The sequence below is a fragment of the Anastrepha obliqua genome, chromosome 2, assembly GCF_027943255.1.
Source record: "Anastrepha obliqua isolate idAnaObli1 chromosome 2, idAnaObli1_1.0, whole genome shotgun sequence".
Taxonomy (NCBI): Eukaryota; Metazoa; Arthropoda; class Insecta; order Diptera; family Tephritidae; genus Anastrepha; species Anastrepha obliqua.
The window spans coordinates 75603254-75630933 of NC_072893.1; the positions used below are offsets into that span (position 1 = coordinate 75603254).

The 27680-nt window shown below is 37.6% G+C and overlaps 1 protein-coding gene across 1 annotated transcript in view; it reads right to left on the reverse strand.

The window, feature by feature from the left end:
- Positions 1-27680, reverse strand: part of LOC129238212 (protein sidekick-like) — a 79677-nt gene that overhangs the window by 49436 nt on the left and 2561 nt on the right. Inside the window, exon 2 of the mRNA XM_054873254.1 lies at positions 25739-25840. Coding sequence (XP_054729229.1) covers positions 25739-25840 — 102 coding nt within the window. The remainder of the gene's footprint in view (positions 1-25738; positions 25841-27680) is intronic.

Below are 27680 nucleotides of genomic sequence, written 5' to 3' on the forward strand. Positions count from 1 at the left end.
ATAACCGCTTACGCGATTTTGGCCGAATTTAACAAAGCAATGCAATACTCGTCGTCACCAACGAGCAAAAGTCCAAAAATCTTCCACAGAATTTTTCTCTTAAACACTCCAAGGACGTCTCATCAGATGTTGTCATAGTCCAGGCTTCTGTGTCATAGGTTAGGACGGAAATGATGAGAGCCTCATAAAGTGTGAGTTTTGCTCGTTGGGAGAGGACTTTACTACTCAACTGCCTACTTAAATCATAACTGTCAATAGTGAGGCAGAACTAACAGCGCGGATGATATGAATATCATCGCCATACGCCAACAATTGTACGCTCTTATAAAAAATGGTACCTGAGCGATTAAGTTCTGTGGCACGTACGATCTTTTCCAGCACCAGGTAAAAGAGGCTACACCATAGCAGGTTACTTTGTCTGAAAACTCTGAATTAGTGCTTATACCCTGTTTGTGTGTGTGACCGAGCTCCTTTTTCCATTTGTGGTGTGTACTCATAGTTTTAAGCCGTCTCCGACCGGCAAATTGGCTTTTATGAGGGGCTTTTTCAAGGCCAGTTGTCAAATACAGTGTTTCACATTGAAAGTGAAATAGAGAAAATGAATAAATTACTTTCTTCAGTTCCCCTATACCACGGTAAAAATGAACTAATTAAATAAAAATACAACAAATTGGAAAAGAGTTATAAAAAAAAAAATAATAATAATAAATAAATAAAAAATATTGAAAGAATTTTTTTTTTATCTAAATCGAATGTAAAGTTTCTCAAGTAAGCTTACTTATGCAAGTCCCAATCAACTATTTTACATTGCCCACTGAGGTACTAAAATTTTTCAAACAAGCAAAGAATCAATAAATCAACCTACGGCACCTTAAGTTTTGCTTCAGAGATACAAATGAACATACACAATGTACGTTAGGGCGGGTCGATTTAAAAATCGCTCATTGCTCTGTGAAAATTGTATTCTAGGGATCAAAATAAGAAACTTTGCCGAAGGAACCATACCTCTAAAACGAATTCTGATGTCCCCCAATTTGGGTCGAACGAAAAATCCCACTTTGACCCATTCTAGCTCCAATCGAGTCCAAATGTATGACCGACACCCACTAACTTTGGACGGCCGATCCACCCATGCCAGTGGCATACCCTCTGGAACTCCCCTGAGGGTTCCCCATACAATCATTTCAAAATATCACCATTTTTGGCCTTTACATGAGAAAAGAAACTAAGAAGTTGGACCCAAATTGGGGGACATCAGAATTCGTTTTAGAGGTATGGTTCCTTCGGCAAAGTTTCTTATTTTGATCCCTAGAATATGATTTTCACAGAGCAATGGGCGATTTTTTTGCCTCCCCACAAATCGACCCGGCCTAATGTACAGTGGCACAGTAAAGTCTACATACCCCATTGAAAAACGAGGTTTCGAGATTTCTGTGAACATTGTAGCATTGGAATATATTCCAAACAAATCCAATCTAACAACAAACAATAAATTTTAATAAAAAAATTTTAATCCGAAAATATTTATTAACAAAAACGAACAAAATCCATTTTCCAAACACAGAAAAGTCTGCATACTTTGTAAAATGTATGTGTTTCACTTAAAAGGAAATAAAAAGACAACAGAATTAATACTTGGTGGGTCCGCCACGACTTTCTAGAACAGCATTTAATCTATTTTGCATGGAATTTAAGAATACTTTTGTGTAATTATTCGAAATTAAATTCCACTCTTCAAGTAAAGTATTTTTGAGGTCCTGTTTATTTTTAATTGTCCTTTTCCTAATGCGACGATCCAATTCATCCCATAAATTCTCTATGGGGTTCAAATCCGGTGACTGGGGTGGGGAATGAAGTTGATGGGGCACATTATATAGTAGCCATTCTTTGACAACACCAGCGGTATGTTTTGGGTCGTTATCTTGCTGAAAGTACCAACCCGCCGTAAGACCCAGTTTACTCGTGGATTGCTTCAAATTATCTTTGAGAATGTCCAAATATACCCAATGTCCAAAATTACCCACCCCAGCTGCTGACATGCAGCCCCAAACCATTATGGAGCCACCACCGTGCTTCACCGTAGGAAGCAAGTTTTTGGGCAATAATGCTTCATTATTTCGACGCCATACTTTTTGTTTGCCATCATAGCCAAACAAGTTGAACTTGCTTTCGTCACTAAATAAAACATAAGCCCAAAAATCTTCGTATGGATCAATATATTTCTTAGCAAATTCGACTCGTTTCACCATATTTATTTTGCTGATGAATGGCTTCTTTCGAGGCACACGGTTGTGAATTCCATTGCTTCTCAATAAATGTCTCACCGTTTCTGGATGCAGTGAAGCAATATCCTGATTTTTCAGGGTTTTTGCAATTTCTATTGCTGTTATTCTTGGATTTTCTTGCACGTCTAACAATATTTTTCGCTTAGCACGAGGAGTCAGTTTAGGTGGGCGACCACTTCTTGGTTTGTTTTCTACACTATTAGTGTGATTATATTTCCGAATAATTGTTTGAATGCTTGATTTTGGATGTCCGACCAGTTCTCCAATCTCTCTTAAAGATTTTTTTCCTTATAATATTTCACAATTAGCTCACGTACTTTAACACAGATTTCTTTACCCACTTTGGTTAAATTAACACAGCTACAATATTAATATCGAAGAACTAAACTTCTTTCTAACTAACGGTATCTAGTAAAGACGCCTGAAGTGATTGGTAGCACTGTTTGAGTACAGAACTGCATTTTGTGTACTCCACTAGAAAGCCGTATGCAGACTTTTCTGTGTTTGGAAAATGAATTTTGTTTGTTTTTGTTAATAAATATTTTCGGATTAAAATTTTTTTATTAAAATTTATTGTTTGTTGTTAGATTGGATTTGTTTGGAATATATTCTAATGCTACAATGTTCACAGAAATCTCCAAACCTCACTTTTCAATGGGGTATGTAGACTTTACTGTGCCACTGTACGTACATACATACATGCCTACATGAGCTTAGTCCAATCTTCTCACTATTCTGAACACTTTGATATTTTAAGCAGTGCTGCTTCTGATGGATTCCAATTTAGGATCAATCGATTCAAGTTAATAATTCAATGCACTACATTAGGTAAACTCAAACAAATCTCACATTTTTTTAAAATTACAACAAAAAAAAATAACCAAAATTTACCAGCTTTTTCAAAATCAATAGCAATAGAACTCCTTGAAAAGCAGAAAATCTCTTCACAATTTCACATTCTTTGAAAGTGGATAAACATCAGAAATACCAAAGAGATATGTTTACAAACTCACAACACACACACGGAAGTATAAGTAACGGCACTGCTGGTGTAAATAGTGAAAGCAGACAGACAAACATTTTCAGCGAATACTACGAATATGGGATGCTTTAAAAAGTGCTAGGGATATCAATTTTTCATAGTTCCGAAGGTGGCTGCACCACAAAATGCTTTCAACAGCAAAACTCTGTGGTGAATGGTGTCTTTACTCCATATTCGCTTGCCGCGACGATATGCCACCATTCACAAAAGAATGTACGAGCCGCATAAAGTGTATGTATGTACGTACATATGTATGAACACTATTATATATATATATCTACATATGCATGTTTGTTGTTTGTATGCCAAATGCCAACGCATTATCAAAGCACTTGGCTCAGCTGGGCTGTGGTGACTGGCGGTAAAGACGTTGCCTTGCGTGGTGACAAGTGCATTCGAGAAAAGAGTAAATATTTGCCAAGTACTTTGATGTCGAGTTGGGATAAAAACCAAATAAATAAAGTAGAAAAATAAGCGAGAAATACTAGGTATAGTAAAAAGGTGCTGTTGTCCTAAAGTGAGATGGTGGAGTTGAAGGAAAAATTTAGTAAAATATTATTTAAAAACATTGCAAGTACGTACAACTGAGGATTAAGCGCACACACATACATACATATGTAAATGATTTAAAGCCTTTAAGGTTTAACTCGTAAAATATGTGCGAGAATAAATAATAAAAAATAATAAATCTGGGCAGGTCAATGATACTTCTGAACGCATAAATAAGGCAATAAGCAAAGCAAGAAAATAAGTGAATATTTACAAAGCAGGCCATGTTAAATATCAATGGCAGCTAGTACATAAAAACACCTACACAAAGAAAATATATACATAAATATAATAGACACATGTGTATGTATGTATGTATGCACTAGTATAAAAAAATGATAATACCATAATGTTTCACAGCAATTTTAGCAGACAATAATTTGTGTTGTTAATTTCTATTCAATCAATTTTAATCAGCCATAAATATGGCTCTTAGTAATATCGTAAGTTACCAGCTATTCGTACAAGTCGGTGGTTACATTAAATATCTTGGAAAAGATAATTCGCAGCTGCTAAAGCAAAATTTATTGAATTTACCCAGTTGAACCCGAAAACAGATCTCCGAAAGCAAGCAGTAAAGAGTACTCCTTTTGAAATGATTTCGGAGCAATAAACCAGATTTATTTGTTTTGATCGCCCAAACCGAGAACTAAAAGAGTAAGACTATATTCAAATCGGTATCAAGTTGCCTATTACGAATATCTCAGCAATTTTATAATTAATTGGAACTCAACCATTAATATTGCATTGAAAATTAACTTGTGCCATATTCTCTATGCAACCCCCTGAAGTCTGTTTAATGAGAATAACAAAACGGCTGTTTAATGAGAAGAACAAAGCATCTGTTCAATGAGAAAACGAGAAATGAAAACGAAATGACAAAAAACTGAAGACATTAAAATAGAATAGAGAAAAAGAAAACAATGACGATAGACAAGGTTGATGGAGAGTAAATTTAAACAAATTCGATAATACAAAAAACTTATTTTTTTTTATTATGCAGCGAACGAACTTTGAATTAAATTTTACCAATGCTGCAATATGTAATAGCTGCTGCGTCTTTAAACTTTTAGGAAGTAGCAAATTACCCTTCTCTTTTTTCTGAACAGAGCAAGGCTGCAATCGAAACTCGATTATGATTGAGAAAGTTCCATATATCTATTATATGTCACTCGTAGACCAATAAAATTTGTTCTAAAGTTAAGTTTCCTCCATTTTACTCATCAACAAATTGAAACCATTTCAGCTTTCAAATACTATGTAATTGCGTAAGCTAAATTGCATGTGTATGAACACTAAACTCAATGACGCAATTTAAAGCGTACGAGTCATTGGTCAGTTTGAACAGAGTCTAATTCTTTTGAAATGATTTTGAATCAAAGCCGGAATTAGTTGTTTTTTACACTCCATTATTACTCGTTCTAGAACAGAAAATGGGATAGGAGGTAGAATTTGGAGGTGAGATAATAATTTCTTACCATTTTTCGCTAGATATCTTTAATGAGCCATATCTCACGATGTGCGGTAAGTCGCATTAGACCCTACTATGCGGCAATGGAAGGTGGCATTAGGCTTTTTCAAAAAACAAAACAGTTGGATGAAGTCGGTTGTATGAGTGCTATAGGGTTCCAAAATTTACAATGACGAAGGTGAAAAGTCAAAGCATGTCGTAAAAACATGTTTGCTATTCATGGACCCAACACAGTAACGACCTCAACACCAAAGTCAATAAATACCGCTCTGGTAATGTAAGCGTCGAAGCGGAGGCACGATCAGGTAAACCAAGCGTCAAAAATTTATATAAAACCATGCAAACCGTGGAGTTGGATCTATAGGTGAGCTCTTAATCCATTGCCGAGAAACTGAATGTTAGCTAGTTAATATTTCGAAACATTTACAGAAGGCAAGTCTGAAGAAGAAAGTCGATGTTTGTATGTCAGGGAGTGACATCCACACCTAAGCCTGCAACTATCTCACTACGGGCAGTCCCTTTCAAGCTGAGGCAACAGCTACAAAAGAGGCAGCATTGAAGGTTAAGGGCTCGTTCGTTGTAGCACAATCGATCATTGACTCAGATATATAAATTTGATTGGCACTTACACCTTTTCTCTGGTGTTTGACCGGGCTCTTTCTGCTATTTGTGGTGTGCGCCTTGATGTTTTTCCAGAATTGAAATGAATACCATACAATGCTATTCTAAATGAGCTAACTAAGCGGTGCACCACGAACGTTGTCTGAGTTCTAGGAGACAGCTATATCTGTGCAAATTTTATTGCGGGGGAGCTGCCAAAGAAGGAAACTGATCTTAAATCAGTCAACTCTACTCGGTAAGAGGACATGCCTTTAACCTCAAGCAAGCATTGGGACAGGTTGGTCTAAATGGCGTATACCACCTGTAGATAGACCACGGGCGCCGCTTGTAAGGTAATTAGACAAGTTTGTCCTAGAAGGAGTGAACCCGGAACTAGATAACGCATCAATCTAGATCGACCTTCCATTAGACCCATGGTTGGCGTCATCACTGCGCCTAATGGGAATATGTGAGGAACGTGTGAGATTTCGCTCCAATGACTTCTGTCGCAGCTGCAGAAGCGAGCAGAAGGTGGAGAGTGTTGCACACATTCTCTGCCACTGTCCCGTTCTTGCCAAAATGCGACATCGCTGTCTAAACTGTTACTTATTTGAATGTCTGACATATTTGATATATGCAACGATATTCCAATTGGAGAGGGAACTTGAACCACAAAATACTGGTATGGGCATCCAAGTTTTAGGTGGCCCTCCATTATCATGGAGAGTGGCAACCACCAGGAGGTTCTCATCTAACTAACTCGACCCTATTTTTCAATCAGATGGTAACAAGAAGTGGCTCAAATGATCGCTAGGTCCGGATTAACGATAGAGAAAGTTTTGCTGTAAGGTTCCAGCGACTCCCTTCAGGCCAAGTGTTTAATTCGGACCTTAAAATATTCACTAGCAGCAGAATTGGAGAATAGAAAGATTGCTGCGATCCATCAAGACTACGCCTGGCTATCTTTAAGCTCAGAGTAGGAGGTTCTATAGGATTTGCTGTACAATTCAAATCAGCCACCAAACCATTATCATCTTTTTAAGTATTGCAGAATTTCCTCGGTGGTAGAAAAGTGGTGCAGGCTCAGAAAGGGCATGCCACTTGATATGTGATCGCGTTAAAAAGGGTTCAAGCCAAAAATTGTCGTGACAAAAAATTTCACCTGCCAAATAACTTCGTTTTTGATAAGAAATATTATTACATATATTATTCAGCTTTTTTTTTAATTTTTGTTTAAAAACTTTTGTCCTCTATCAGATGTTTTCAAGGGTTTATTTTTGTAAATTATAAAAAAAGCTTTAAGATTACTTTTTATAAGTCAAAAGCCGTGTTTTAAAGAAAAACATGAAAATTTGTTACATAATATTAGATATATACATAATATTAGATATATATGTATATAAGTGGCACGTACAGTTTTTCTGGATTTAAATGGGTTTGTCTTAGTAGTTTCTTCTTACGCGTTTAGGCGTTTCACGGGTTGTTTCTTCTAGGAGTAGTCCTTATTGCTCGTTTAAGTGTTAAATGAAGGTTTTTATTTACCAACTCTTTACTACTATTAGAGGTTAATTGTATTTTTTTGTGCCCTTTTATTGTTCGCATCCTAGTACTCAAGGAGTACTCGAACGACGGTGCCCATTTCTACTGGGTACGCACGTGAAATACGGTCACATACTCATCATCTACTTTACACACTGCGCCACCATCTACAATATCTACTATGTAAGTATGTATGTATGTTCATCTACTAATGTATTTAAGTTTGCCTTAGTGTGGCTTCTTTGGAATTAAATAAGCCAGCAGTGACAAATCGTTACCTCCATTCCATTTACCGGCGCTGAGTAAGAGAATACTCGCAATGCACAGTTATAACGAAATTGCAATTGTATAATGATAAAATCCGCTTATCATAAATATGTACATACCCGTACTTTTGTCGAAATTTACATATATTTGTAATAACTTCTATTATTGACTGATATTCACTCTTAGCAAAAATATATTTCTTATTTCTTTGCTTCTTAGATATATTATATGTACCTAAATATGTGCATGTTTAGAAATGTGTGTATTATGCCTCTAAATACACATTTGTATATGTGTATGTCCGTTTTGGAATCTTTTTCCAGTTTTCTGCTTGAAATATCATATGTACATTTCCAATGCATACGACGTGTGTGTGTATGTTATGTAAGCATGGATTAATTTTTTACGGTCTGGCAATTGCACATTTGAAAACCAATGACAAATTTAACTTATTCTGGCATCGTACAAGGTGGCACAAACTTAATCATCTAATTTTGTTTTTGAATAACTTTTATACTAAATAAAAAAATTATATTGAATGACGGAAATCTTTATTTGGGTTTTACAGGGTCCGGCACTAAGTGTAACCAATTAAAAAGGCCGTAATTTTATAGTTCATTGAGTTTTAGTGTAATAAAGTATAACTGCATTGATTTTTCGCAATTTTTGCTTGGTGTTGGGTATTAGGTGTTTTCCTCCATGTAAAGAATAGTCGGTATATTTTTAGGTGAGTGGCGCAATAATGGACTAAGCAAGCATCACCGGGCTCAAAAAACAACGACAGTCGTCCCAAATGAAACCATATCCTTCTTCCTTGGTTTTTCAAGAGCCCTCTTGTTCCTTTCTCTGCCTCCAATAGCAGGTAACGCTTCGAGTACTTTCAGGGCTGGTGTATTTGTATACATACATTCGCATGATAAAATGTAGCCAGTGCTGCTGCTGAATCTTTATTCATTGCAGTAGGTCTACGAGGCAGTAAAGCGCACACATGCCTTCCAAATTCAAACTATTCACGAAATTCTAACATGACACGAACTATAATTATTAGAGAAACTCTTCCCAATTCCGAAAGAGTTATTTACATAGTTCAACGACATTTCACACAGCACTATTAAATAGCTCTTTTTATTGGGTTTCAGTGTTAACCAAAAACCATCGATAGTATACAGCGCTTCAATGTTAAGATACTCATTTCGTGCTATTTGTCACAGTGCTTTTGAGTGCTCTCTTATAAAACAACCGGTAGTCAAGTATATCCTCCTATTTTGCTTTTTTAGAGATTAGGAGCACCACAGAGTAACAGGCTCTTAAACGTTTGCCCATTGAATTTACTTCGGCAAAGTTTCTCCCTCCTGTCAAGCAAGCATGTGAGATTGGCGTATGACATTGCTGACCAAACTGCTCACCTGCATGTTCTCAAAATTTCTGAAGCTCAACTAGACGGAGCGTCGCTTTCGCACAATGAAGATGGTACATTCGGAAGACGCCTATGGGATCAATATCTATGAAAATCGTCCTCTCGGAAAACTTTATTCGGTCAAGGATTGGACATACAAATCTGTAATTGAATGAGGTATCATCTTCTTCTAGGAACTGAGATTACATTCTTTGATAGGTGTTTGACCGAGCTTCTCCTCCAATACGTGATTATGTTGACCACAAGTGGAAGTACATACAGCTTGAGCCACCTCCGAACGGCTGACGGTTTTTTATGAGAAGCTTTGTTTTTGACCGAAATACACTCGGGCTTTTGCCATTGCCTGCCGAGCGGTGTCCGCTATTAGAAAAAGCTTTTCTATTATTTGAAGTTTTATGGAGTTTCACAGTGGGTTTTGACCATGGGCTCTACCGAATGGATGGCACGCACGATCCCCCTCGGTAACAACGCCCATCTTCTAGGAACATTTCACTTTTAACCGAGTCTCCTTCATTAATTTCATTGAAGTACTCGTTTAAAGGAAAAGGCTAAGAACAATCTGCTAAGGCAGCACACCCGGGAGGCGGTTCATAGCGATCTGTTTCCGAAACTATTCCAGTTCCAAAGAAAAGCCCATCATACAACGACACCATCCTGGTGTCAGTAGGCTAAAAATAATCCTTCCACCATCGCTCTCCTCCCCACAGCACGAGGCTATCAAGCAAAGCCATTTTACTATATTCTATATAGCAGTGCAGTCCTACGCATCGCCAGAATTCGCCACCTGAAAGAAGCCATTTCAAACGGCCATGTCTGGAGTTGGCCTTAGTCAGAATTATTTTGGTTTATGTTCTGCGATAGGAAAGACCGAATAATGATTTTACGACGGTTGAGAAGTAGAGTTTAAAACTAAGTTTTTTTGGTACACCATAACTTTGATTTATGTATCTTGGCACAAACTACTTTCATAGCTCGAAACTTGCACGACGGCAACTAGTTACGCTTCACTGCCCCATTTGACCGATTCACTGAATGTTTTACAGCCAGATATGTAACACGATTATAATTCCTGAAGGGGAGTTGTGGGAGCAAATGCATATACATAAGCCCAAACTCAGTCATATATCGCAATTAAAAAACTACATAAATATAATATTATCGAATGCCTCCAACAGTGAGCAGAAGCGATTATCTATGGAATTTGCATAATCTTTGAAATACTCGTACATCGATATGGCTTTTGGCAATTTTACAGAGTTAAATTTCAATCTGAATTTTTGTGCGGTTAGCCGGTTTTTTGTTTGCTGTAACACTATGGAGCAAAAGTGAATGGTTACAGTTCATGAAAATGCTGAAAATGCTTGGAATGCAGCCAAACAAATATTATTCATGGCATATACAAGTATTAAAAAATTAGAAAAATATAAGAAAAAAGTTTATTGATAACGAGTAAGTCCTCTCTGGTATTTAATAAACACGAGTTCATCTGCAATTTTCCGATTTAGAGTTTTAAGTACTGGTGCGCTCCTATTCATTTTACGCAAATATTTCGAACCGCTGCCTAAAATTCTCTTATTGCAGTCCCGCGCTTCGACCAGGTAATTTTGCTTTTGGATGGTTGGTATTTCTATTACTGTCGATGGTTCGACAAAATCTCCCTGTATAAAGTTCAATGAGTTAGCGCGTGACTACCATTCGGAAGTTCACGGGTTCGAAACCCCGGGCACGCAATACCACATGACACAAAAAGTTTTTGTAATAGTAGACACTGCTCGGCAGGCAATGGCCAACCTCCGATGCATTTCTGTCAAAGCGCCTCATAAAAACCATCTGTCGTTCGGGGGCGGTATAAAGCTGTAGATCCCTAGATTTGTGGAAAAACACCAAGACGCACGCCACCAATAGGAAGAGGAGCGTGGCCAAACACCCAATAGAGGGTGTAGCTGCCAATTATTTGTATAAGAAGTTACTGCACGAAACTTAGATTAGGCGCTAACAACTAAAGAGGACAGTGCTCGCAATCCTAAGAATTTCTTTGCACATAGTTACCCTATGGTAAAAAATTTCAAAAAAGCATTTTAAAGATTTTATCCTTAAGTATCTCTGACGATTTTCATTGACATCCATTAACAAAAATATATTTTGTGAACTATTCTACGCACTATTACCAACTTAAATTTCATCGCTCTATCTTTATTACTCCAGCATATTTAGGAGTTAAGGATCTTCTCTGCATGTCGTACATATTTTTTTTTAATACCTTCTGCTCAAATATGAACGAGATAAAACGGTCCGCGGATGACATATGGCAAAAATAAATTTTTGGTTTTTTGTTATAAGCTTACATGGCAAATTTCAGCGTGATATGTCACATAGTTTGTTTTCTGTGCTACTGTAAACAAGTCAAGCTCGAGTGCGTTCTTCGAATTTAACGATGGAAATTCAAGTTCAACAAAGAATTTGTTTGAAATTTTGTTATTCCAACAAAATTTCGGCTTATAACAGTCCTACCAAAAAACAAAAATTTTATTTTTGCCATATGTCATCCGCGGACCGTTTTATTGATACCGTCTTGTTCATATTTGAGTAGAAGGTATATGTGAAAAACAATTTGTGCGCGAAACTCCATGGCATATATGTGTGCAAGCTGGCGCAAAATTATTCATCCAATTTTGTTTTTGAATAACTCTTTTAGCAAAAAGAAAATATTTCAGTCACAGAAATCTCTATTTTGACCTTTACGCACTCCATTGCTTGTGTGTTTGTATACTGCAGCTGCCTAGTTCATAAGTGACAAATATGATTATATGATTTTATAAATCTTCCGATAGGGTGATTAATTTTGCGCCACCTTTTTACAGAACACCACTATATTTCTTGTTAGGGATGCTAAAGTTTCAATAAGGATAGTAGCTGCGGTTTTTTTTTTTTTACTTTTTTCGAGGTTGAAGGAAGTCAAATGGGTTTAGATGGTCGCCATTTCGTCATCTCGAGCACAGTAAAAAAATCGTTCACCTCATGAATTACTGAATGTGGCTTAAAATTAATGGCAACCATGAAGATTACTTTGGACATTGAACTGCACATAATTTTCTTTAATAAATGCTCAAAATTAGACAAGCAGGAGTTTTTAAGTAAAGCTTCCGATATGCATTAAATATTCGGCAGAGTTACTCATTTTCTATTACTTTAAATTCGCAAATTTAACAGCATAAATAATGCCAATGATAAATGCCACGAAAGAAAAAAGTAAAGAAAAGTAAATTTTAACCGAATGGGAGCAAGCAGCTAAGTATTATTAAAATTATAATTATTCGAAATTTTGTTTATTAACTTTAACAAGCCATTTATTATTCATTATATATATTCATCTTTTCATTTTTGCTCCACAGTGTATAGCGGAAAAGTGAGTGCTTATTCCTACACACAAAACGCGAAAAACTTGAGCGCCTGCCAACTTTAACTCGTTACGGTTGTTTTCGATATCAATGAGCACAAACTTCTAGTCTTTGAATGGCTCAGGGTGGGAGTGTGGTACGTCTGTTTGCGTGATTGTTGTCGTCTACGCGTGTTCGTGGCATCATTTGTTGGCAGCATTGCTTCTGATAAAGTGAATTTGAAATTATGCGCAGTTGAAATTTACATATTTAATATGTGAAATATTTATCATAGCAGCAGTCGAATTGATCAAAGAATATTGCAAGTTGACTGTCTTTTTTATGGGCACGAGAGTTTTTAAAAGTAACTTGTACGAGCACGTGTAAATTTTTATTTATTTGTGGCAAGGTGTGCTGTGCTGCGACAAAACTACTTTTCCGCCAAAGGCTTTAAAGGGAGTTTTATTTATATGCAGTTTGCAAAGTTTTTAAATGTAAAATTTTTATTTTTAATACTACGAGCTGCACCTATTCATATTTCCCTCTGGCCTTGTTCGCTCTTTTTGTTTGCAAATATTTTTTTGCAGCGTTGACACATCGGAGGAAATAGTCACCGCAGTTGTGCGAGTATATGAGACAGGAAAATGAAGAGCGCTGGCAATTTTTTTGATGTTCATAACAATTGTTGACTGCTGCAAGTTGCACGAGAATGCGCTACTCTGCGGCTGCTGTTGCCGCCGGTTGTTTGTCTTTAAACAAAGGAGGAAGTTCAATGATGCAAATAGCAGCGGCAGTTTACTAAGCAGACTTTCAACATGTTTTTGTTTTTTTACTTATTTTCGTACTTCCTGCTTTTACTTTCAATTTATTATTCTTTATAAGTAGTTTTGTCGGGCAAGTGAGGTGTGCTGGTTCTTTCTCGTTTAAAATTTGTATACGCCAGTGTACGGTTGTTGATTATTGTCTAGAGAAATCGGAATAGATGTATACAAACATATGTGAACTAGGAATATACAAAATGATGAAAGAAATCTATTCAGCCATGTCTGTCGTTTCGATCGGATAAGATATTTGAATGCAACTCAGGATATATGCTGCTCCACAGCCGTTATGGGATGACATTAAAAATTCGGTCTCGAAACGGACTAACTTTTTATCTAGGAAGGTAATTTTTAAAATTTCATAATTTTAACATATTTATTTTTTAAGTTCTTTTAATTTTGTATATTTTTTTTTTGTAATTTTATGGTATGTATGCGGCCGCCGTAGCCGAGTGGGTTGGTGCATGACTATCATTTGGATAAGTAGGTTTGAATCTCCGTGAAACACCGAGTTTTTTTCTAATAGCGGTCGCCCCTCGGCAGGTAGTGGCAAACTGTCGAGTGTATTTCCGCCATGAAAAAGGTTAGGTTAGGTTAGGTTAGCCTGGTTGGCAATAAGCCGCGCATAGACCTTTTGGTCCCTAGCGATACCAGATGGAGACCGACCTCTATGAATACCTGAAGTAGACATCATGTAGGATGTCAGCGCTTTTAGCGAATCTAAGTAGGGCTGGGAGCTCCGCTTTAGAGACGTCTTCCAGACCCTCAAACAGTGGGGCTCCCAGGCATTTTAGTCGCGTTTTTAGTAATGCCGGACAAGCGCACAGAAGGTGTTCTAAAGTCTCCTCAACATCCTCTCTGCATTTCCTGCATTTGTCCGTGTTAGCAATCCCTATCTTGTACGCATATGCAGCCAGTAGATTGTGGCCTGTTAGCATACCTATGATAGTTCTGCATTCCTTTCGCGAGAACGTAAGTACGAATGGAGTCAGTTTTTTGTCGTTAGTTCTACACATGACTTTTGCTGTTTTACATGTGGTCAAGTTAGTCCACCTAGCTTCCACTTGCCTTTTCATGTGGTCGTCCATTTCGTTGTATATTGTGTTTAGCGGTTTTGGTATGTCGTTTTCTTGATCAAATGGTAGCCTCACAGCACTTTTTGCTATCTCATCTACTATTTCGTTCCCCATAATGCCTTTGTGACCAGGTACCCAGTAGATATGCAGCCTATTGTTTCCGGCTAGCCTTTCTATGGCCTCCCTGCTCCGTCGAACATTTTTGGACTTAATACAATATGAGCTTATTGCTCTTATTGCTGCTTGATTATCCACGTATATATTAATTGTTGAGTTCTTTCTTGTTCTAGAGTAGGCTAGCTCCGCGGCCTTCCCCACAGCAAAAACTTCCGCTTGGAAAATACTGCTGTGGTCTGGCAGCTTGATAGGCTGCCTTATCCCTAGTTTTGAGCAGTAAATACCTGCTCCCACTCCATCTGGAGTTTTCGAGCCGTCTGTATAGATGTGAAAAGTTCTATGGCCAGGCTTCATGCCTTTGTGCCATCCCTCCTCTTCAATTGTAGTGCGAAACCTTCTCTCCCAATTAAAGTACGGAGTCATGTAGTCCGTGCCACCTGAGCTCCACTTTCCTATTGAGCTGTGACCGAAGGTTCTGCAGGTGAATACCCCCGCAGCCATTAGCCTCCTCGCGGATTTCGCTGCCAGGTTTTCCGCCATGAGGTCAATAGGTGGCATGTTGAGTATCTTCTCCAGTGCCGCCGTTGGGGTGGTCTTCATCGCTCCTGTTATGCACAGAGCAGCGAGGCGTTGAATCCTTTCTAGCGGCATTAAGTATGTCAGTTTTTTTGTCGCAGTCCACCATACTAAGGTTCCATACAGCAATATCGGTCTGACTACTGCTGTGTAGCACCAATGCATCAGAGAGGGTGATAGACCCCAAGTAACGCCCAGCATTGTTTTACATGCGTACAATGCATTACTGGCCTTCTTCACCCTCTCCTCAACGTTGTGCTTCCACAGCAATTTGCTGTCCAGTATTACTCCGAGGTACCTCGCATAGTCTTTGAGAAGTAGTTCGTTATTGCCCAGCTTCGGTAGGTTCCACGCCGGAACTTTGTACTTCCTGGTAAAAAGTACCATGTCCGTTTTTCCGGCGTTTATCCCTAGCCCTGCGCGGGATGTCCATTGGTGTATCGTTTTGAGAGTGTTGTTCATCACATTACTGATGGTGTCCAGGTACTTTCCCGTAACTACTATAGCTATGTCATCGGCATAAGCCACTAGTTTAGGTGCCCCTCCGTCAAGTTTCTTAAGAATTTCATTTGCTACAAGTAACCATAATAGCGGTGATAGTACTCCACCTTGCGGAGTACCTCTACATGCATATTTGGTGACGCTCGCATCGTTCCACTCCGCTTTTATCTTTCTGCTAGCTAATAGCTGCCTTATCCATAGATAAACCGCGGGTTGCACATTAAGAGACTCAATGCTGTTTAAAATAGCATCTTTTGTCACGTTGTTAAAGGCTCCTGATATATCTAGAAATACTCCTAGAGCATACTCCTTATATTCTAACGCCTTTTCTATGTTTAGTATAAGTGAGTGAAGTGCAGTTTCAGTGGATCTGCCTTTAGTGTAGGCATGCTGCGCCTTGGATAATTCGTCCGGCGCAATTGTGTCTCTAATGTATGTGTCTAGAATCTTCTCTAACGTTTTCAGGAGAAATGAGGTCAGACTGATGGGTCTGTACTCCTTTGAGTAAAGAGGGTTGCTTTTTCCCGCTTTTGGAATAAACACAACCCTCGCCTCTCTCCACAATACAGGAACGTAGCTGAACCTCAGGCATCCCCTGAATATCGTTCTTAACCATGGTACCACAAGATGGCTAACCTTTTGGAGCATGGCCGGGAAGATTCCATCCAGTCCTGGCGATTTGTATGGGTCGAAACTTTGTATAGCCCATTCTATTTTGTTGTTTGTAATTACGTTCGTCGGGATTTCGTGCACAATATCTCCTCTAGGTTCGAGATCTGCAGTGTCCGCACACCCTGGAAAGTGTGTACTGACTAGGTCTTCTAGAGAGTCCTCACAGCTGTCAGCCCACTCCCCGTTAGTTTTCCGTATTGTTCTTGGCATAGACGGATTCTTGGATAACAGTTTCCTAAGTCTAGCCACATCGTTAGTGCCTTCCATACTGCTACAGAAATCTTTCCAAGATTCCGCCATGAAAAAGCTCCTTATAAAAATACCTGGCATGCAGAGTCGGTTTAAAGCTGTAGGTACCTCCATTTGTGGACCAAAATCAAGACGCATGCCAGAAATAGGAGGAGGAGCTCGGTCCAAAAAGGATGAGAATAGAAGAGACGTGGCAGTAATTAGATGTGGTTCTGCTTACGTTTAAGTAGATTTTACATACAATTCTAACAAAGAAGGTACACTGGAGCATAGCTCTAAAATCAATTTTGAGGCCCCGTTTCGTTTCCGCCCCTACTTAGACACGTCTTTACTTAGTACTTTCTAACTCATATACTAATTTCTTTCCTTTGCGGTTATTTGCTTGTTGGTTATAAAGCTCGGAATTCAGTGATTATATTTGTCCAATTTTTGATAAGCATATTTAAATACAATAAGAGATCTGCACTTTCATTAAATCAGAAAAATAAGCTTGAATGTGTCTCCAGCGCGCATCGTACTGCATGGCGTATGAGTTACTTTTTAGAAATGCATTGCCTGACTACGAAATCATCAACATAAGCAGGCATTAAGGCAAAATTGTGACACGTTATTCTTCAAACTTCATTTGGTTGTAATTGTAAATGCATTTTCTTTTTGTCATTATTCATTTGTGGTGAAAATGCTTATTGTGCATTCACACGTAGCTGATTTAATTAAGTAGTGATTAAGTTAGTGTTTGACTGATTGTGTATTGTTTGAAATGCAACATATTCGTGGTATAATAATGGAAAATGTAAAGAGAGACATGTTTGTAATGTGCACTTCACTTGTTAATCAGCGACAAATAGTTTTCCCCTTTACATACTCGTATATGAATTATTTCATGTATTGGAAATTCCGCCAGTTCTGAAGTATTCCGCAGCTATATCGTTTAACAATTTTATAATTAATATTTATGTATATGTATGCACGAGTATGCATAAATATGTCAATATGCAGTTGCAGTTACTCAGTTGCCACTAATTGGAGCGTTTAATTTAATCACAATAGTAAATTCAATATTGGCGTGCATACTTTTCACTTATAAGTAAAAAAAAAAGAACGAAAAATATTTGAAACAAGATATTCTATATGAACATTCCACTCATTTTATATTTAACTATCTGATTCACATTTAAAAAAAAAAATATTCAATCAATATAATTTTATAAATTGACCACGATTGGTAATCTGGTAATTGCTACCACAATATGTTTCTCAGAATTAAGTTGTTAGTGTTAATTTGTGTTAAAAGGCATAAATTAAATAAAAAAAAAATTAACAAATCAAAATTCGAACTTTTCTCGTATAACGATAATTATAGGGAAAATATATAGTAATCAATAACTGGTTGATAGAAAGTTATTAATTGTAATTATAGCTATTTTTTACATGTATTATGTATTTAATATAATAGTTTTTATTGGAAAATTGAAGGAGGTGGGTGCACTTGTAATTATCCCTGACATCCTACCAATTACTCTTTTTAGATATTGGGTTCATTGTTTGGCATTAATGAGCCAAGCATACTCGCATTCCTCCGCAATGAAAATAACACTCGTTTGCTGGAAGAACGTCATATAAAAAAATATGAAGGAAATTGCTTTTAAAGCTTGTATTTTAACTTTCTTTCTAAGTAAAAATAACCAAAAATATTTTGCTCAAATGTGGAAATACATTTTTTATGTTGTTTAGCTGCAGGAAAACTACTGACATCGACAATTATGATAGTTTCAGCTGAGAAAGGCAAACTGTGTTGAGGTTTCTGTAAGTAATGCAAGTTTTGGCAAGCCATCGTGAGACGTTTAACGCCAGAAGAACGCTTCCGAATTGTGGAAATTTACTTTCAAAAAACAAAAAAATCATAATAATAAATAAATAAACTGCTCGCAAAGTTCATAGGGCGCTGGCGGCATCATCGGTCATTATTTCTTCTGCAATGACCGAAATGAGGAAGGAGCTACCGTTAAGGTGCATGGTGAGCGCTATCGAATGAATTTTTGCTCCAAAAAAATAATAATAATATTCCAAAAATACTTCTGTTTTGTATTATTATTTTAAGTTTAAAGCTCTTAAAAAACACCTAATATAAAACGAATACCAGTGATTATTTCTATATATTCAATTTCCGCATAAAACACCTTTTCAGCAAACGAGTGATATAAAAATTACAGACTTGGTCATATAGTATATCCATTAAAGTTGAGCAAGCCAAGCTTCCACCTCAATGCGGCCTGCAATTTTCCACTAGCCCGAAATTGTAGGATGGCCTTATAGAAGAATTTATACTCGGATACGTTGATGTTGTTTCAACAGCATAAACATTTGCCATAAATATTTCGGTAAAGCTGTTGGAGTGACCGTCCTTAGTCGGATATATATCCGGATCACTCCGGTAACGTTGAATTGACTATCGCCGGAACGGATATATGTATTCACCTTTGCCTGACGCAGGTTCGATAACATCGAACCAGGAATATTCGGACATTATGAAACAAATAAACATCCGTGGTTACAGCGGCACTGAGCTCATGGCACGTGAAATCTATGTATTAGAATTTTGATGGCGGTAAATATACGTAGAATGTAAATATACATAGAAAATATTTACTTCAGCTAACTCCAAAAATAAAAAAAAAATAAAAAAAGATCGAATCAAGCGTGAGTGGGATGCTGTTGGAGCTCTGGGGGAAAACTCAAGAAGTATTTGCGATCGCATTTGCACTGAAGATGAGAAATGCGTTCATCTGTATGACTCCGGAAGTAACCCTGAATTTAGCCAGTGGTATAAGAAGGGTTCCAACCATGTTAAAAAATTAAACTCAGTCGGTAAGATCATGTTCTCAGTGCCTTGGGAATCAAAAGGGATTTTATTGATTGCGTACACCGAAAAGGGCTTCAGAGGAAGCTCTTAAAGAAAAAGTGGAGAGGGAAAAGTTTTTACGACTGTGTTGCTTCATCACAAGAATGCCTTGGTTCAAACACGCGTTTTTCGAAAGCCGCTGTACGAGATTGCGGCTTCAAAGAAATCACTCACCCACCTTATAGTTCAGGTCTAGCCCGTTGTTATTTCGTTTTGTTCCCAAATTTGAAGAAACATCTTCGTGGAAAAAAAATGTTCCTGACACTGAAAAGCTCAAGGCAGTAAACGCTCATTTTTCCGACAAGGAGGAAAGCTATTGAACTGGCCTTCTCAGTTCCCAGACGCCAACTCCATTGAAAATGTGTAGGGAATTAGGAAAACGCATATTGCCGGAAAGCTAGTCCTTGATTTAAAGCAAACCGTTCATCAAGTTCGCAAAATATGGTCGCCTTCGTCGAGGAGCTACGCAGAAAAGCTGGTTCAAAGCATGCCGAGAAGATTCTAGGCTATACTCAACAACAATGGAGACTACTCGGCTATTGAGTAATTGCGACACGTAGTTTTGTACATACTTTCATGTAAAAAAAGGTTTAAATATATATCTTCTACACTTAATGAATAATCGTGATTCCTTTTTTCTGACACAGACTGTAACACATAGCATGGGAGCAAGTAAACCTCGCTTGAAGGTTAGCAGACAACAATTAGTGAATGGTATGCATTTGTAAGGGAAGATCTTCAGCTTTTGAAGTGAAATTCGACACACCGATAGTTTGTTCATGCCAAATTATGTGCAGCGTTGTCTCGTCGATGCTTGTAAACATTCTCTGACGCCTTCGGTCACATCAGCGATATCTTCACCGCCCAGGCGAGTGCCTAATTGTTCGTTCATTTCGTGCAGGGAACTGATTAAGAAAACGAAGCGAAGTCAAACACAAAGCGGTCATGCAGTGTATCTATTTAACTTATCGAAATACCCGGCTTTTTCAAGAAATCTGATTATTAGAATGTGAAGTTGGATGAGGATCCTTGAAGTTCTCTCTCCTAAGTACAACAACACTTCATTGTATCTCATTGCTTTTTAGGTAAGCTTAGTACCCAAGTCAGAGAGACCAATTTTTGCTAAGGATTAATGAATAGCTAACTAAGCGGCTCCGACCTCTGCTTACTTCCAACACTGACCACATTAATATTTGAGCGAAATACTAGTTACTTTCTAAAGTCGTCCTAACTGTATGCACATAAACATGTAAAAAATATGGTATTATTGTATTGAATCCGCATTACTTAAGTAGCAATTTTATAATCCTATTAAAGTTCTGTCAAAAGGGATAGAAAATTGAATGGAAATCGAAATATGCACATAATTGCGCTATGTACGAATGTTTGGATAAAATGAAATGGAAGAACACATGTACACTAGGAACGTACAAAAAAATGTTTTTTCTTGATTGGGGTAGCATTTTGAGACACGGCCAAAAAAATGAGTCACTTATATTTTTATTTTTTATTTCTTTAATATTTACCCAGCGCTTTGGAAATTATCATTCAATAAGTTTTGAAAAAAAATGCACTTTTCCGTTAATTTTGTATAAAATGTTTACAGATCGATACTATTCTTTTAATTTCTCTTCATAAATGTGCAAAAATAATACAAAAAAATATTGTAAAATAAGACAAAAAAAACTAAAATTTTTAAATTTTTTTCCTAAATTTGAGCGGCCCTCCCAATTTCACGTACCTTGCAGGAAATTACAAATCCCGAATATCATGAGATTGTTAGAAGCCGAAAATGGCAAATAAAAAGTACCGGCTGGACCTTGTTGCGCCATTGCTCGCCGCGATTAAACATACCGCTCATCTACAAAACCAGCTCATTTGACTAGCCTTTTCGTTCACCGATTCCACAGCGTTGCACCTTTTCCTGTAGAACTAAATATTTGAAGGGAAAGGTGTCCACTAATAAACTTCAAACACTTAAAATTTCGCGAAAAATGCTGAAAAGAGCGCCGAAATGTGCGTCATTGGAATTGGTGACCATCTTCTCGATATTGTTTACGGCCATTGACTCAATAAATTGTATTTTACCAAATAAAATGTTAGCCGAAGAATAATGAAATTGCTGAATTTTCCCAAAATTTTTCATAGTTCTCAAAAGCCAAGTAAGGATGGAACTTTGTGTATATTATAGTAATTTAGTATATTATATATATTGACTATAGTATTTCCCTTATTTGGGTTCCTGGGCACAGGAATATAGAGGGAAATGAAATTGCCGATGAGCTTGCCAGGAAAGGGTTGGCAAAACCGGTTGCAGCTGTCCCCTTCTCAGACATCGGTGTCCCCTTGGCCATCGTTAAAGGGAAACTACACAATTTCTTTCTAACAAAAACGCAAGACATATGGAGGTCTGTCTCATCGTGTGCTATTTCGAAAACACTATGGCCTCAATACGATAGAAACAGAACGCTTAAGGTGAGTTGAGGTCACTGGGCGATCGGTACTCATGCGAAGAAGCTTGGAATGGAGAAAGAGACTGTTAAATACTTTCTCTGCAAATGTCCGGTTCTGACAGCTAAGCGCTTCAGATTCCTTAGCGTGCCCTTTGGGGATGGCTTGAAGAAATTCTCCAGCCTAGATCCCTTTTCTCTCCTCCACTACATCAATAGCACTGGATGGCTGTAGACGGTTTTTTTCTTCCCTAATTTTTTTTTTCGCAGGAGGTCCACATTATGGTATCAAAACGTTAGTACTACTTGTAGTGTACCTGGGGTACTCTAACCTACCTACCTACCTATAGTACGGCGGTAAACATAAATAACGGCTAAATTTCAGTTCGTTGAAGTTGCCGATGATCAGCAGTACACCAGGACCGACTTTTTTTGGGGTCTCGTCGTGTGAAGTCGTTAACGTTTTTAAAGGGTTAGGGGTAGTCAGAATTTTCAAAATTTTTTATTTTTTTTTGCATTTCCTTAAAATATTATATCTTAAAAATATTGTGTGAAATTTTGAAGTGAATCCGACAAATACTTTTCGAGTTATTCAACAATTAACAAAGGGCGCTCGGGCGCTCATAAATCGATAGCAAAACTTTAAATGCGTTTTTATCAAAACTACAATATGTTTTTTGAACTGGTGATCATTGCAACTTAAAAAGCACTTGGTACATTTCAACAAAATTTATACTGCTTTCGAAAAACATAAAAAACTCGTGCCTAATCGAAGGATTCTTTTTTTTCAAAAATTTCCGTTTTTCTTAAATAATTAATTGTCGGTTTTTTCTCTAAAATCTGAAGAATATTTCTGAGGCCGCCATATTGTTAATTTTGAAACAAAGCTTCGATCACGCACAAGTTTATCTACTAATTCCCCTTGTCAGATTGAATTTAGATGAATCTCCAAAGACTTGTGATGATCACCACGAGTGACTTCTGGAGAAACGGGCCACACACAAACAACGATAACTTTTACAATTATTAATATTTTTTTTTAAATTTTGCTACAGTCAAGTCGAAACATGATGTATTACTGCAATGTTTTTATTTGTGTAAAATAAAGCAATTGACTCGTAAAACAAAAATTATTGAAAATCATAATCTTTTCGGGCCTCTGACTACTCCTAACCCCTTAACCTTGGTATACAGTTGCATCTATTTAATTATGAACGCCTTCACTTGTTCAAATAATTTGCTGCAGATGCGCGTGACATTTTTAGACCGTTAAGGCGCGCACATAGGAAGATTGCTTGAAATCGTTTCTTATACGCAGAGCTCATTTTATAAAAAAAACGTACACTTTATAAATTTCTCACAAAACTGAAAATAGTACAACGCGTATTGCGAGAAAGATACGCCTATTTAGCGGCATTTTCATTTTTGTATAACGGTAGTCTGTCTGAATTTTGCCAGTCTCTTTTCTATTAAACAGAAAACTACTGAAAACCTAAACTCAGATGAGGCCACATGTAAGTAGTTTTGAATAGACTCAAAAACGAGTGCACCTCATCTTTCAGCTGACTGAAAATATTGTATTATATTTACTTGTGCACGTTAATACATTAATGGAGATAATGAAAGTAATCAAAAATTGGATATCGAATGTCAAAAGGGTGTAATACATATACTTATATGGTACGTATCTGCAAAAATGACTAAGAAGCTTACACAAATGAAATGTGGGTGGTCACTTCGAACTCAAAAAGCAGCAAGCGAAACAAGAGTAAGGTAGGAGGTAACATGTATTGAACAGCCACAAGAAGCCTCATAAAAAGTTATTATTTTTCCACTTCATTATCCGAAAAAAGAACAATGTTGCTCTGGCATGGATATTGTCGTCGAAAATCATTGGTTGGCTTATTCTTAAGCAACTCAGCTGCAAGAAAACGATGAAGCAGTAAAGAAAGTAGCGAGATGAAGAGGCGGTTACGGCTATCGACTTACAATGTCCCAAGCAGCACGAGAATGGCAAAATCAGGCAGTGCGACAGGCAGTAAAAGTGTGACTATAAGTAGACGGGTAAAAGTAGCCAGTGCAGTTGAAGAGTAGGAATTCCAGTAAACGACTGCTTATTTTCATCCGCCCGGATATTTGGACAGTTAAATAGCTGGTAGATGCTCGTTCAATGGACGCATGTTGCGAGGGGCTTAACTAAAAGCAGCCTTTACCAACAATCACATATACACGAATATCCTTGAACACATGTAAAATAATGCGACAACCGTGTCACTATGCAGAAATTGAAAGGGGAAGTAGCTGGGAAGTAACTCCTTGTAAGTAAGAACTATAATACATATGTATATAGAGAACATTTTGAATGGCATTCCAGGGATTTTATCAATGGCGCATTGTGATGTTAGTGGATTACATACATACTTACAATATTATTTTTATAACATACTATGTATATACAGGGTTGGCCATATTAAACTGACCCATTGAGTAACCCTATAACTTTTTACTGTAATTTCAGATCAGCTAATGACATACCGCGTTGGAAGCGTCAGTCGAAGGAGATTTATACCATGAAACAGTACACCCCAATAGAACGCGCTGAAATTGTTCAGCTGTACATTCAAAATTCCTTCTCGATTGTAAAAACGCAACGTGCGTGGAGAAAAAAAAAAATAAAGTGAAAAGTGCGCCGTCAAAGAACGCAATCAAGCAAATGCACAAAAGATTTTTGTCTTCCGGCACTGTGGCTAATACCCGACGTCCAAATAAAAAGCGGCCAAGACGATCTAACGAAAATATCGCGGCCGTACGAGCCAGTATCGAGTCATCGCCGCGAACGTCAGGTAATCGTCGTTCTGCTCAGTTGGACATCCCTCGGACCACTCTACGACGTATCATTCGTTTGGATTTGGGGATATTCCCGTACAAAATACAACTAAATCAACAACTGTTGCCGGCCGACAAGCCTCGTCGCTTGGAATATGCCAATTTTGTCGTCCGAATGGCCCAAACTGATGAGGATTTTTGGCATCAAATCATTATGAGTGATGAGGCCCATTTCTCCTTGAACGGAACCGTAAATAAGCAAAATTGCCGTTTCTACGCCACTGAAAACCCTCAAATTATTGAAGAGGTACCTCTCCACGACCAAAAAGTTACAGTCTGGTGTGGCATTTGCGCTGATATGGTCATTGGGCCGTTCTTCTTTGAAAATGGTCAACACCAACCATTGACCGTCAATCAAGAGCGTTATCGGGCCATGATAACCGATTTTGTGATGCCGATTGTTCGTGAAAATGGTATGGAGCACTTCTGGTTTCAGCAAGATGGCGCACCACCGCACACAGCACGAGCCACCGTCAACTTATTGAAGACTTTGTTCCCTGGCCGTTTGATATCAAAAAGCGGCGATTTTGACTGGCCGCCACGATCACCGGATTTGACGCCACCGGACTTTTTTCTTTGGGGCTATTTGAAATCTAAGGTTTACGTCAGCAAGCCAAAGACACTAGGCGCACTTAAGGCCAATATCCGACGGGAAATAGCCGCCATATCGGCCGAGACGCTGGCCAAAACTATGGAAAACGCCGAAAAACGGGCACATTACGCTATACGAGCTAAGGGCGACCACTTGCGCGATATCATATTCAAAAAGTGATGTAAACGAATCTCCTTGAACTAAATTAAATGTTTTTCACAATGAAACACAAAAAAATGTTTCTTTTTCCATATTTTTTTAATAATCACATGGGTCAGTTTAATATGGCCAACCCTGTACATGCATACATACGTACACACAGATATGTTGGCAAACGGACAGTACTTACCCAAGGCATGACACTGGAGGATTTTCGTGCGTCCTTCACTCACTATCGAACCGGATGACGAGGGTTGTGTGGTAAAGCGCGGCGCCTGCAATTGTGGGCCATCTGTAAGCACAAAGGAAACAAAAGCAAAACATTAAGAAAATATTTTCTTGGTTGCAGGGCAGCTAAAGGCAGTCACTAAAAATATCAAGGAAAAATGTAGCACTTTGTTTTTAAATCAACTAAAGTAAATATTTGACACAAAACTTAGTGAAGCGAGCGCAGGTGCTGCATTTTATGGCTAAATTGCGGTGGAAATATATCTCTACAAATCACTTGAACTATATAGGTACATGTGCATGAACATACGAGTACATGTGTCCTTTTAATACTTTCAAGTTGAGTTCAATGGGTAAAAAGTAAAAGCAATTTCGTAAATGTTTGATAAGCTTACAAATTGTTTTGCGGTGAAATTTGTTTTACTGTGTTTTTCTGTGCTATTTATTTGCACTGTTTCTTTACGATTGCTTTATTTTTTTCAAACATTTTTTTTTCCATTAAATACACTGACGTATTTGGGTTATTATAATTGTCGGGAGCAAATTTTTTGGTCACACATAATTACTACATAGCTCGAAATTTTTTTCTCCGAATGCATTGAGGTGACTCCATCGGCTTGCAAACTCGGCGACTACAAATCAATATGATTACATTCATTACATACATATATATCAACATGGTAAAAATTTCATTTCAGCAATTACTACGAAAACACTCATGCATTATTGATAGAAACCACCAAATAAATTATAGATGGTTTTTTATTTATGAGAGCAAAATAAATGGTAATATAATTTATTTTAATAAAGCAACGAAAAATAATAATGATAAAAAAATATATATATTATTTATTATCAGTTTTATAATATCATAAATGACAAAAAACAGTTTGAATGCGACAAAAGCCAAGTAATCAAATAATTTATTTTAAAAAATTTAACAAACGTGTCGATTTCCATGCAATATAAAAACGTACTTTTTCATTTAGTATATTGTCATTGATGTTTACTGTTATTGTATTAAACAAAAGAGTGTGGAACGGCAGCAGTATTGCTCATTCCAATGCCGGCATATATATGTATAAAGGATGGTTAAGTTTCAAGGGCCGGTGTTGATTTTGAAGAAAGTACAATTCTTTTAGGAAATTATTATCATTTCTCTTTATTATGATAATATTGGGATGGCTCAATTACGTATATAATAAAATATCGGCCAAATGACCGCCGCGGCCTCGGCGCACTTCCATCCGATGGTCCAAATTTTCGATGACGCTGAGGCATAATTGAGGTTCTATGCCGTAAATGTGCCGAATTATCTCATCCTTTAGCTCTTGAATTGTTGCTGGCTTATCGACGTACACCTTTTCTTTCAAATAACTCCAAGCAAATAAGTCAAACGGTGCCAAATCACATGATCTTGGCGGCCAATTGACATCGTCGAGACGTCAGATTATTCGGCCAACAAATTTTTGGCGCAAAAGAGCCATTGTTTCGTTAGCTGTGTGACAAGTGCCACCGTCCTGTTGAAACCACTTATTGCCAACATCCATATCTTCCAATTCAGGTCATAAAAAGTTCGTTATCATCATCCGTTGTTTGACGCTTCTACTCAAACAGAGTAAATCCCCTTTTAAAGCGAGATCAATTTAGGGGTATCGGATTTTAAATTGAAATAAAACAACGAAAATTCAAATTGATCGGGCAATCTTTGTTATGTTTGTGTAAAACCATTCATGACATTTATTTTTTAAGGATAGTCCCTTTCAAATGTTGGCCGCAACTGCGCCGTAATTCGGCCATCCGTAAACACGAATTTTGAATGACTCGCTGGAGGACTTCGCTCGATGCCTCGTGAGCAACTTTAGCAATGTTGACTTCCAATGCCTTAATCGGAGCTGGTTTAC